Below are 13,192 nucleotides of genomic sequence, written 5' to 3' on the forward strand. Positions count from 1 at the left end.
TGAACATAAAATGATATGTACATGTTCATGTCCTTAATGTGCTAAGATCAACTTTTAATGCTATTTGCCTTTTAGCTTTCCGGCAAGCTGGCAAAGAGCAGTCACCGGCAGCAACAGTTTAAACTGAATAACAAAATGTTTAAAGGCTGGTTGGTGATGGTTTGCAGTGCAGTGGCAGCTGCTTGTCAGTAAAAGCACTTAGCAGCTGCAGACCTACAGTATATTAAAGCTCAGCTGCTATATTTTGTGAATATGTGTTAAGTTCGTTTAAGTGAGTTCACGATCCTGCATGAATTTCTCAGTTGAGCTAATTAAGCAGATTTATGTGTAATCAATTAAAAGGAAAAAAAGAGGCGGCGAAGACACTTGACTACAACAGTTATCGTCCAGAATGATTTTTTGACTTTCCTTTGCCACGAGAAAAGGTTGTGAAGACGTTCCCAGGCAATTATTGCCGCTCAACAACCAAGAGACATTTTTTTAATTTTCTTTTTCCTCATTTTACTTTGTAAATTAGACAAAATCACAAATCACCAGCTGTGTGATGTTTTTTTTCAGACACACGTGCTCCCACTTTTTGTGTTGCATTGCCAAATCTTGTATATTTGTGCTATATTCTCCTTTTAAAAATATATTTCCCACAAAATAAAAAAGAAATAGACAGAAATCTTGATATCTCTGTCCCAGTTTTCAACTCTTTTAGCTATTCCATGAGATCGATTTCATCCAGACACACATTAGTGATGCATGCAGTCCCCTCCGAACTCCAAGCAGCACACGAAGAGGGCAAGATCAAATATTTAAGACGTGAAGAAGTAAAAAAAAAACAAAAAAAAAACAGAAGCATGCATGGAGTCACTGATTGTCTCAGCCTAAGCAACTGGTGGCGTCACTGCCGCAGCAATCAGTGACACTGAGACGATCAAGGTTGGCTCAGGTTCAAGATTGGTTTGGGGAGGGGGGTGGGGTGTTGATCATGACACAGAGGCAGTCGCTAAATCAGCCGTCACTCTCTATGCTAATTTCATCCATTTTGTTTTTAATGAACTGATTAGCGTGTGAGCGAACAGGGGGTAATTATTCTAATTGAGGAGAGTGACAGGAGCAAGGCAGGGGGTGAGGAAGAGGTGAGGTGTGCTGCGAGTGAGCTGGATGGATGAAAGGTGGATGTGTGTGTTTGTGTGTTTGGTGGGTCGCTTTCTGGGTCTTTTCTTCAAGACAGAGCAATCACCAGGCCTGGAAGAGACACACACTATGTGGATCACTCTATGGTACTCTGTCAGAGACAAACAACTCTGCTGTGAAGCCTTTATTTTCTTCACTTCTCTGAAAAGTTTGGCAGAAAGCGGAAGACAAAAGGGAGCACGGGAGACGAAAAGAGAGATGTAGAATAAGACGCTATCATGGAGGAGTAATTAAAAAGGCAGAATCTGGAGGAGAGATGCTGTGTTGTTATCACTGGCATCTCAGATCTCTTTGATTTCCCCACTTCACTTCTCTATGAACCGCAATCTCTTCCTGACAATAGTAATCGGTCCCGGAAAAAAAAGGCCTACAGTATATGCGCATACACACACAGAGCCTCCGATGATTTGCCTTGCCCTACTTTTCCTCCACACTTAAAGTGGCTTTCTTTAATTTTCTACAGGATATTCCTGTGTGGTGCACACAGACAGCTAATCCCAACTAATTTGGTGGTGTTTGGACAAAAAAAAAACTGGCACAAGGAGCTGAGAAAATGTGGTTGAACGCAGCAAAGCAAGCCAGGGAATGAAGAGAGAGGGGTTTGTGTGGCACGCCAGAAAGATGGACAGAGGAAGTGTAAGAGGAGTGGAAATGACAAATAAATAGCTGTGTGTGAGTGCATATTTTACTTTTCTAGAATTCCCTGTTCCCTTTCTGTGTGATGAACGGGTTGCAGGAGACCTGAAGGTTGCACTTTGCCTTGGACGACTCTCCGTCATGCTGTCCTATTTTTAATTTCATGGCATTTCTGTTCGAGTTGCCTCAGGCCGGAGCCATACATGGGCTTTATACAACATTCTCAGTGTGCCATTTCTTTGAATTATATTTGTCTTGTAGTGGCATTCACGTTTCAGTGTGAAATTAACTGTTTCAATGGCTGCACCCTTAGACTACATAATGGCATGCATTACTAGTCTCTCCCATCTGACTGCATTGTCAGATGGAAAAAGCGAATAGCAACGCTCTAAACAGTACCTTTCCCCTGCAATTGTATTTTTACTCAAAGGTTACAATCAGCAGGCATGAACACGGTGGAGAACACTGTGAAATGCATTACTCCATAAAGCACTGGCATAACAAAAATAGCCCCATCTGAATAAACAGTAAATATTTTGGTGATTCCAGATGTTATTAGAGTCTGGAAATGTGCATTTCAGAATGTCACACTTATTGTGTGCCATGTTTCTGTGCTTACTTTGCATGCCTTTGGGGCAAATTTCTGATTATTTTTATGATGATGTTTGTACTTTAAATGTTTGTGTCTTGCAGCAACCATGGGGAACCACCTTCTGACAAACCCAGTGTTACAGACTCGCTCTGGTACCTCTCCTTACAACACTCTGCTGGCTGAAAGCTTCACCCCACCCTCACCTGGTGTCTTCAACTCTACTGGTTAGCTCCTCGTGAACACTTCACTCTGTGTGTGCAGTTTTGTTGCTGTATGTGTGCGCGTAGAGTATGTGCTCAGCTTGCTGTCCTTCTGTCTGTTACTCTGTCAGCAGTTTGGCATGGTGTATACATCCAGTGTGTGCGTGCATGTGCGTGTGTCTCTGTATTTTTTCTTTTTTTTTTATCCAGACTATGTAGCTGTCAGACAGATTCACTAGGCTGAGCAGAACAGAGCCAAACAGTGCCTACAGCCTAACCAGCCATCTGGTCAGATCTTGAATCTTCATGAGAACAGCCACAAATTGATTAGAAGTTTAGCTACAGCTGTGACTGCCAAAATCTTTAGGATGGTTTTCGCTTTCCAGTCAGAAAAAGTCGGCTTAAAGCATGCTGGCTGCTGAAGGCGAACAGACAGCTTTGTGAAAATGAACAGTCCATCTGGATGTAGGTTGTTCAGGTATGTGTGTATTTATGTCCTTGCTTCTGTTTCAGAGTGGGACTCACGCCTAATAGCTGTGTTATTGCATTGCGGTGTTCTAGCCCGGCTCTTTGAATGCCAGTAGCTGCAGAATAAGACATGTCTTGTTAATTGCTCCACTATAGTACCAATATTCACTTGGTAACTGAGAAGTATTACTGTGTGTAGCTGTTTCCTGCGCACCCGCAGAGTATCAGCCTAAGTGTCTGAGGACTGAAATTTAAGGCGGCGTTTCTTTTAAATATTTTAAAGCCTCTCTGCACAATACGTCAAGGCTGATGGCCACAGGCCTGGCAGCCAAGTCATTTTTAGAAGAGAGTGGTAGAGGGGAGGGAGAGCACTTCATTAGAATGTCTAATTACCCACACCACCATCGAAGAAGAACGTTGATTAAAGTCGTACTACACATTAAATTTTAAAAATGAACACGCTTCTCACTTTTTTGTGTGACTTTTGCTTTGCTGAGATAGTGATTTGGTATGAGGGGGGCGGGAGAGAAAAAAAAGCACCATTTCTTTGGTGTGTGGAAAGAAGTTCATAAAATAAACATTACTGCTACTGTACAAGCTTTTGTATGAATTATGTATGTATCCAGGTATCACTGACAATACTAAATAAATATCCAGAATATTTTTCTTGAACTTAGATGTACGGTAAATGTTGGAGGAAGGTGTCAAAAAAACGGGACTAAGTCTGCATAAATCAGAGGTAATGTGACCGCGGATGTGTTTGGGTGTTTGGCAAGAGTTGGTTGGTGTTGAGAGCGGGAGAGACAGAGAGAGGGGGAAGGGATGGAGTAACAAGGATGCTTTTTTCTGCCACCTATGTTTCCCTTTTAGAAATGTTTGAAAAACAGTTGCTTAATACTGCCTTTTATTTTATTCACCCCGCATGACTTTCTCTGCAATGCACAGGAACCTTTCGTGACCCAAGTAAGTATAATGAACAGTTTTCTTGCCTCACTAGAATTTGATTCGCAATGAAACAAAATAACAATGGTAATAATAATAATAATACGAAAACCCTTTGTCCTTTTGTTTGGATCCAGAGACTACATTATCTAAGCCCCGTGACCCGTGTGGAATGGAAACCCTGCCCTTGAACGGTAACTTCAACAACAGTTACTCCCTGCGTGGTGGCCCAGCAGGTGGAGGTGGGGGCAGCTGTGACTTCTTAAGTGGTGGGAGTGGAGAAACTCCCCCACCCATCTTTAATCCCCGCAGCTCAGAAGCTCTGGGAGGCGGAGGCGTCAGAAGAAACCTCTCTGATGCTGCGGCCTTCGAGAAAATGATCATCTCCGAACTTGTGCACAACAACTTGAGAGGTGGTGTTGGAGGAGGAAGTGGAGGAGGTGGAGGTGAAGTAGGAGACAGAGTGTATGGCAGCCTGGCCAGAGGACATCCTCACGGTGGAGTTGGTCGGGGAACAGCAGCTGGGCCGGACCAATCTGCGAGTATGGACGAAGAGGAGGACTTTCTGAGAGAGGGGCGGCAGCGTACGCCACAGGATGTAGAGCTGCTGTATAAAGCTCTGGAGGAGCCCCTGCTGTTACAGCGTGCCCAGTCAGTCCTTTACCAGAGCGATCCAGAGGAGTCGGAGAGCTACACGGCCGATCTCACAGAGAGCCTGGGCCACAGTGGCCAAAGTGCTGGCGGGCAGGGAGGCAACAGAGCGCCTGATTCTCCTGCCCATGACTCCCTGTACACCAGCATCACCAACCTGCGAGACTCACCCTACCCTGACAGCAGTCCTGAGCCCCTGGAGGTGGTGCCCCGCTCAGCTCAGCCCCCGGAGGAGCTGTACTACAGCTCCGGGAGGCCTGCCCTGGGCTCTCGTGGGGCCCCAATGCAGACCTTCTACCAAGCCCCACCCCGGAGACCAAGTGGGGAGGGACACCAGGCCCAAGAGCCTGTCCACAATGAGGGTGATGGACAGATGCAGCTGGTCACCAGCCTGTGACTGGAGGTTAAAGAGGAAGTTGGGGACTAATGTGATGGCCAGAGCCTCCTCCTAGCCCATCTCTCTCTCGGGTCTCTCCACTTTCTGCTTGTTTGGTTGCCTTTCTTTGTCTTGACTTTTATTTAACTAACATATGAGCAAACAAATTGACTTTCTGGGGGATACATGGCTGACTCTGCAGATGCAGGCTTTATCTTCAACCCTCCCCAGTCTTATGGAGATGAGGGATGGGTGTTTTTCCACAGAGTGTTCATCGGCTCTGTCTAACCCCAGTCGTCCCCAGTTCTTCTGGTACCCTAAGGCCAAGTCCAGCACTCTGAATGTACCAACCCACCCCCTTTACCTTTTGGATTTTTCAAAACTTTAGCAACTTTGTTAAAGCTTTTTTTTTTTTTTTTTTAATGTAATTTCTCTTCAAGCCTGCCTCCGGAGATGGCGATATCATTTTATATTTTATCTCATTTCCCTTTCTTACCATCCATAGGTCTTTTTCAAGTCATCATTTGATAGGAGTAGTTAGCTGTGGAGACAGGGAATATAGTACACTATTATAATCTAAAATATGTCACACAGAAAGCTCTTCATTGTTGCCAAAAATATCTTTTATTGAGCCAGAACAGAAACTAGAACATTCACAAGGCAAACTCACGCACACATATATACTTTCACCCATCTACAAGTGCTCATTACTGAACATCAAAAGTAAAAAAAAGTACCCCGTCTAAGTAAAAGGGAGCAAGAGCTTTTGTTCCAAGCAGGCAGGGGGAGCTGATTTAGGGTAACTGCCTTCATTTTTGCGTGCTGTGAATAGACAGCTCTGTACAGCGGCGGAGTGGAGGTAAAGACAGAGACTGAGGAGGCACTGCACCACCCCTCCAGAACAGGAGACCCTGCACCCTTAAGACTGGCCAATCCTCTCCACTGTTCTCTTCGGTCGTTTGCTTTAGGCATTTTGAAAAGTTAAATGACTGTCTTGCTGTTGTTTTGAACAGAGTATTCAATTTGTTGGTCTACATCCTCGAGGGGCTGCGAGTGCGGATTGGTATTGCCCCCCTCCCCTTGTACTTTGCTGTTAGAGCCTAGCCAGTTGAAGTGGACTCGATCCCTGTGCGGTGCTGTGACAAGCAAGACTGTAAATGTCACAATCGCACCGGCCGACCAATTGGTATGACCGTGTACATAGGAACAACACATGAATCTACTTTATTCCTACTATGTAAATAGAGACACCAGATGATCAAAAGCAACAAAAAGTAATAAATACTATGAGAAATGACTTCTTGTACTGCAACAAACTGACAAAAGAAAAAAATAATAAAATGTTTTGGAGTTTGTGACCTGAATGATACACTCTATCTCTCTCCCCCATTGCTTGATCTCTCACTCTCTGGCCGTTCCAGTAGTGTTTCACTAAAATTCCCTAGTGATCAAAAGGCAGTGGTAGAGAGAGAGAGATTAAGATGTGTAATAGGTTTTATTTATACAAATGAAAAATGGAACAACAAAAAAAATCCTGGCACAATTTTTATGTGATATAATCCATTACATGTTGTTAATGCTTGACCTTTGACATTCCCTGGGTGGAATTGGCAAAGGCAGCGGGAGTGGGAGGTGCGGGGCAAGCGAGATAGATGTTGTCAAATGTCATTCTGTGCCTCACAAAGCACGATAAAGCATTGTGGGTGAACGACAGCATCCATAAAGTGATTTGGTTTGTTCTTGTATTATTTGGAAGATATAACCAGATTACGTACTTTTAACAACATGGGGTTTTAGCATGTATGATAATGATTTGCATTCAGAGAATATTGCATTTTGCTGTTTCTTAAAGATAGTTTCAGCATTACTCCATAACCTAATGTGACAACTCCTTATTTTCCTGTGTGCATGTGTGTAAGTGCGAATGTATCCGGGAGCCTGGGTGTGTCTGATAAGTGTCTGGTTTGTGAGCGCGTGCGTATGTGTGTGTGCGTACACATTCGAAAGGCTATTTTTGTGACTTGACTTGAATGCACATCAGAGAAGGAGGGATACTCATCTCAGAGAGCTGCCATTACTTTTCTGCCTCAAATGGAAGTTGCTCTTACCGCTGCGTTCAGGTACAAGGAGGACAGGAAAATTCAGACTGCCTCGAGAGACAAGAGGTAACACTATAGCATGAAAATGACAAGCAGGGTTGACCGATCGCGAGGAACACGTTTCCAATATGCCACCTTATGCAAGCAAAATGAGCTGTCTAGGGAGAGCCACTTGTGAGACTCCTTTCATCTGGCTGAAATCTATTTGACCTTTTAAAAGGAAGAGTTTCCTTTCCTTTACCCTTTATTTAAAAGTATTTGTTATGGTTTATTTATCAGATTATATATCTATGGAATATTTATTTACATTGATTTATTCATGGCACTCTTTAACTATTGCCTCCCAAACCTGCAGCTACAAAAGAGCGTGATGTGTGGATACGACGTGAGCAGAAAATAGATGCATCCACTGCAGTGTGACATTTGGCTAGGGCCTGAGTGTCCCACTTCTAAGAGAACCCAAAGGACAGCTTTTTAGCTAAGGCTCCTGGGGCTGAAAGCGAGCGAGAGAGGGGTTAAAGACAGATAAGGGAAGGGGATTACACGGATTTGCCGCCGTTTTTCCTTGCTATTCTGATCATTTGTGTAAGTAACATTGTATGGGACACAGATCGTGATGAGGCTCAAAGGAAAAGGTTGCGGTATCATCACTTGAGCCATAGGGGAAACATGTGCAATACTGGTCTGATGATACATGCGTCACTTGGATTTGTAGCTTCAGAGCTGTCGGTTTACAAATGAAGAGACAATATGGACATGTGTTGGGCTCTGCTGCGGCGCGGGACTTGTGGCTGAATTAGCGGTGGGGGCTCGGTATCATAGTAGCACTCACTGGTCAACTGAGGACAACTTGAATGTATTTTAACAAGCAAGACTGAAGATAAAACAATTCACTCCAGGGTGGAAGTGTTAATGGGAATCTCAAGATGGCCATCATTATCCGTATCCTCTTTGTTCTCAACACCATCATCATTATCCTGCTCTCATTGTATTTGATATAACTTGCTGATGCTGATCTCCAGTGTTCAGCTGGGACTCGCCCCAGGGGGAAACGCTGTTTAGACAGACACTCCCTTTGCGAAGAGGAATGTGCGTCACCTTGGGCCTGCTTCTCTCTCTTTTTTCTTTTTTTTTTTTTCCAGCACTACCCAGGGCCCTCCCCCCAAAACTCATCCACATTTTAATATCAATCTCAGTGGACTCCATTAGTGCAGCACTTCTTTGAGAGTGTTAATTTGTTTTGTCAAAAGCTTTGTTTATCCCAGATTAATATCTCAATAAACAGTGGAGGGCTGCACTGCTGTAAATGATGGTGATTATACAGGAGAAGGTTCGCGGCCCACGCTGTCAGATGGAGGCTCTCACGATGGGAGTTTCTTCACCATTCAAAGCCCTTCAAACCTCTGATTACAATAATAACACAGTGGGTACTAATTTATTGTTGTGAACTCACTCTCGCTCACCTCCATTCTCTTGTTTTCTGTCTAGATTTGCAAACCTTCCATGCCAGTGGCAGGCCTGACGTGTGAGCTTTAGTGGTTATGTGGGAAGTTGTTTAAAAGGTTGGATGCCCAACCTTTGACACAGTGCTGTTTCACCCCTGCAGCTTGTGCCATTGTTCAGTCTATCATTAGACAGCGGTCCCAGCAGGACTTCAGTCTGTTCACTCACAGTTGACCCATTCACACGCAGACATTTTTGTGTGGACCATATCACACCAGGAGGGCGGTACAGAAGCGGCAGGACAGCGGTGTGTGAATTCAACAGCGCCAGAGGAGCAGAGGGTCATTATGTCTGCAAAGAGTGGCCCGTGAGGAGGACTGAGGAGGGACAGCATCAGCAGAGATGTCACAGATGTCACAAATATATAGCCATAGGCGGTGAGAGAGGGAGGGACGGCTGGTGAGAGGGGTTTGCAGTGAGGCTGTGCAGGAGCGTATCTGGAGATAAGGAGATGGATGTGCTACTTTGTTTCAGATTGCTTTCTGACGGTGGTTTGCAGACCAGAATTTATTACTTTATGGTTTAAATTGATCAAGCTGGCATGTCAGATCTCAAGTTCATTCATAAAACAAATCTGCCTGTGATGGAAAGAAAGATGATGGGATTGTTTGAGCTAACGGATGCTTCCTTTAACAAAAAAAAATGTGAAAATGAAACCACTGCCGCATCAGCCAATTAAAGCACGATTTTTACAGTGCCTGCAAATGCACCATGATTTTCCTAAAGAGATTTTTAAAGAGCAAATGTAAACAAATCATATGGTAGTACTATTTTGTTATTGATTTCTTCTTCTCCACATGACTCCTTTAAAGTAGTTACTAAGACTCTTTAGAGGTATTGGATGAACACAATAATGAACTTTTGCTCTTTAACTTTTGTGTTGAGTATGTGTCTGTGGAGCTGTGCCAGCATTTCAGGAAAGTTCTGATCTTTAATACACAGCGTGGTACCAGCAACACCCGGGGCTCCTGGACAACAAGGGTTTCTCCAAACGATTAAACATGTTGACATTATAAGGTTCAAGAATAAAACAATTGACACAGCTGGAGCAGGCTGAATCTGTCTTTTTCTTTCTTGCTTGAGGTTTGGGGGGAGGTGAACAGTTCCTACATGCACCTGTTCATGGCTGTAGTAATCTCAATCCATGATCATCCATGGGACAGGCCAAAAAATTCAGCCCCATGTGGTGTCTGTCACCAGATGTATAATATCTGGCTTCAGTGGTTATGGATGGGATATCCTGATGATCATCTGAGAGCTGTATTAATTAGCTCAGTACAATGGAACTTGGTCAGTATTACACATACCTGAAATGCTTAACATTAAGGAGGTAAATCATTGGGTGCTAGTGGTTATTACATAGCAAGCTATATGGCAGCGTGAGCACTGACATTGTGCCATGTGGGGTTCTACATATAGCACCATATCTAGAGCTTTCTGTGATTTTTCTATGAAATGGATAATTTAATATGTACTGCTGAGACATTTGTAAACTGAGGTAAATATAACACTTTGGTTTTCTTTTAGGAATCATGTTCATTTGTCTTATTTGATTTTTGTTTTCTCACACTCATTGCTTTGATAGCTGTTTGGGCCAAAGGGGATGATTTTCTGTGAGTGTTTCCATCATTGCAGGTCAAAGCGACCTTGTATCAGCACATATTAATAAAAAAACTATTTAAAATATACACTGTTCATGCTTGAAGGTTTCTTGGGGAATGTCTTGAAGGAGCTGTACTGTGGTGCACACTTGTGTGTATGTGGTTGTGCACTGATGCACAGCATAATTGCTTCTGTACTTGTGTATGTTCCAGCGTGCTAAAAGAGGTAACCAGCAGAGAGAAATTGTTATTAATCTTCCGCTTTTCTATATGCATATAAACTTCAATATATGGTTCAAACTGAAAATGAAAAGATGTCTTTAAGCACTAATACAGTGGCTATGTTTTATTCATGGGCTATCTTGCAGGTTGCAACAATATTGTGCTGTTCATTTGAGAACCAGAGGAAGCAGGGGATTGAAGCCAGGCAACCCAGCCCCTTCCTGAGTCAGCCCCTTCCTGAGTCAGCTCCCCTTTGAACCACACAGTATGTGCACACCATTTGACCTGGTGGCTGGCATGATGATTTTGTCAAATGCTGCTGTGTCCAAAGCATATTTGTGAATGATCAAAGACATGCAGAAAGAAGCAAGCTGTCAGTTTAAGAGGCAAAACTCAGACTCCTGGTGTTTGGACAGCTGCTAATAAAGGTCCTGAGGACTGATCCTATATTTGTCTGCAGAGAGCAAGGCTTTGTTGCACTACAGTAACCCCGAGTGAGTATTACCAGACTCCAGTGGTGCTTTAAACCATTTCATACGTATGTGTATGTACATGCAGACCAGTGGGCATACTTGCTCTGCTACAGCCGGCTTTACAAAGCATCAGTCAAGGTTAATTAATCATACAGTGTGGTGTGATCCCTGATGTAATCATTTAATAACTGCAGTGTGAGTATAGATTACTGACTTTTGAACGCAACACCGTTTGCTGGCAGCAGTCTAGTAAGCCACAGCAGCACACAACATTAGACAGCCTTTAGCACACTCCAGAGCCAACTACACATTGTGATCAGCTACATCTGTCAGGTATGACACACTTAAGTGTCTGGGTTATTGCAGCCCATTTACTGCAGCTTCTCTTAAGCCCACTTATCCCCAATGTGTGATCAGTGTTCAGCTCCTACTGAGCTTTGTTTCCTGACTGGTCATAATCCTTTTCACAGTGAAGACCCATTGGTGACTAATATCGAATGATTATGTGCATCCATCCATAATTATAACATATCTCCAACTTTACCTTGGCCGTTACCTTTTTTTCTTACATCATACTGTATGTCGTACATGTATGATGACCCACCCCCAACCAGTCCACCCATCTGCCCAGCCCCTACCTCGCTCCTGTCCTTTCAGTGAAACTCCCTGAGAGGGGGACGCTCTAAAGCCTTGACCATTCAATCACCCTCTTTTCACTGTTGCTACAGTAACACTTTCACACACTAACATATCAAACACGAGCAACAAAGCCTCTAACCCTAGCCACATTCACTTCCTGGCACTCAGTCTGTCTGAAAGGCAAAAAGAGGCTTTTTCAAGGTCATTGCACATTTAGAGAAGCTTAAAATAGAGTCCGATATTGACAAAACAAGACTCACAGCAGCTGTCAGCAGATCCCGGGAGATAGAGAAAAGAGATGTATTAAGTTCAGTCTGAACTGCTCTGTGTTCATGCGTTAGTGTAATTACTACCATACATCAAGCCACAGGGGCAACCAGTTGTTTAAGTGCTATAACATACAGTATATAACACTTAAATTATCAAGTGAAGTGCAGCGCGCTTAATATCCCTGTAGTGGTTCATTACAAATCAGAGCACTATGTTAGAAAACAGTGTTCAGTCCAAAAAACCCACAATGACTGCACTGCCACAGCACTGTGACGGAGGCTTGATCTATTGAAGAGCATGTTTAGCTCCACCCACAGTTACGGATCATAGAAAGGTCATACGTCTAAATATATTTTTATGGTGATGGAAGTTAGAGCAATCTGAAATACACAAGCATTAACTGTGTTGCCATTACTCAACAAAAGTAATATAACTTGTAAATTGCTACCGTTACCCCAGTGGCACAGGACTTGTGACTATTTACTGCCCCCTTGTGGTTTAATGCTGAAAAGTGTCGCTTTGAATAGGAAACCAGGAAAAAACACTCAATGAAACAGTCAAATCCAAGTTAGAATTTATTTCAAACTTGAAGGACAAGAAAAAAAATTTTTTTACATGAATGTTAAGGCAATTATCACACTTAAACTAACCTATGCAAAAATGACAATAGTTTTTCCAAAAAAGGGAAGAAACTTATAATTTCTGATTAAAATGTGCAGGGAATTAACTAATGCAAAATAAGCTATTATTCAGAATTTGGGAATAGATGCATGCAATGATAGTAGAGGAAAGGAAAGCTAACTAATATAAACTCAAAAAAAGAATATATAGAGAGAGAAAGACACAGAGCAGGCTATACATTATGATAATTATCATAATAAAGCCACTAATTATAATCATTTATAATATAATATCATTTAATTTTTGGTGGGGTTATACATATTTATATGCACTTTAACAGTATACTTGTATTATACCGTTATATATCATGTTATTACTTATTTATTATATAGATAATGTTAACATAGTGTTGTGCCACTGTTGTATATGTGGTATGTTTGCTAGCATCTTGGTCCACCCATCCTTTGGTCAAGTCAAGCTGTTAAAATAACAAGTAAGAAATCTCCCACTGTGCAGTATTTTAAATTAATCTACTGCCTTCTATTTTATTCATCAAGCCATAATGTAATTGTTACTTTACTTTTACCAGTTTGTGCCAGTTACTGCAATTATCTGGCTCGTCAGAAAAGAACGACCCTAATGAATATTATCTGATCGGCTGTGTTGATTTATTGCCTAAATTTGTTTATGCAAATGAAAAAAGATATGCACATT

The 13,192-nt window shown here is 42.6% G+C and overlaps 1 protein-coding gene across 2 annotated transcripts in view; it reads left to right on the plus strand.

Annotated features, from left to right (window-relative positions):
* The window catches only part of adgrl1a (adhesion G protein-coupled receptor L1a), a 96,232-nt gene extending 85,892 nt beyond the window's left edge, over positions 1 to 10,340 (plus strand). For both annotated transcript variants that reach the window (XM_005745365.2, XM_005745366.1), the window contains 3 exons: positions 2,515 to 2,637; positions 4,027 to 4,044; positions 4,161 to 10,340. In XM_005745365.2, coding sequence (XP_005745422.1) covers positions 2,515 to 2,637; positions 4,027 to 4,044; positions 4,161 to 5,071 — 1,052 coding nt within the window. In that variant the 3' untranslated portion in view covers positions 5,072 to 10,340. The remainder of the gene's footprint in view (positions 1 to 2,514; positions 2,638 to 4,026; positions 4,045 to 4,160) is intronic.
* Positions 10,341 to 13,192: the final 2,852 nt, after the last annotated feature.

The sequence above is a fragment of the Pundamilia nyererei genome, unplaced genomic scaffold (assembly GCF_000239375.1).
Source record: "Pundamilia nyererei isolate P.nyererei 1_Seehausen unplaced genomic scaffold, PunNye1.0 scaffold00158, whole genome shotgun sequence".
Taxonomy (NCBI): Eukaryota; Metazoa; Chordata; class Actinopteri; order Cichliformes; family Cichlidae; genus Pundamilia; species Pundamilia nyererei.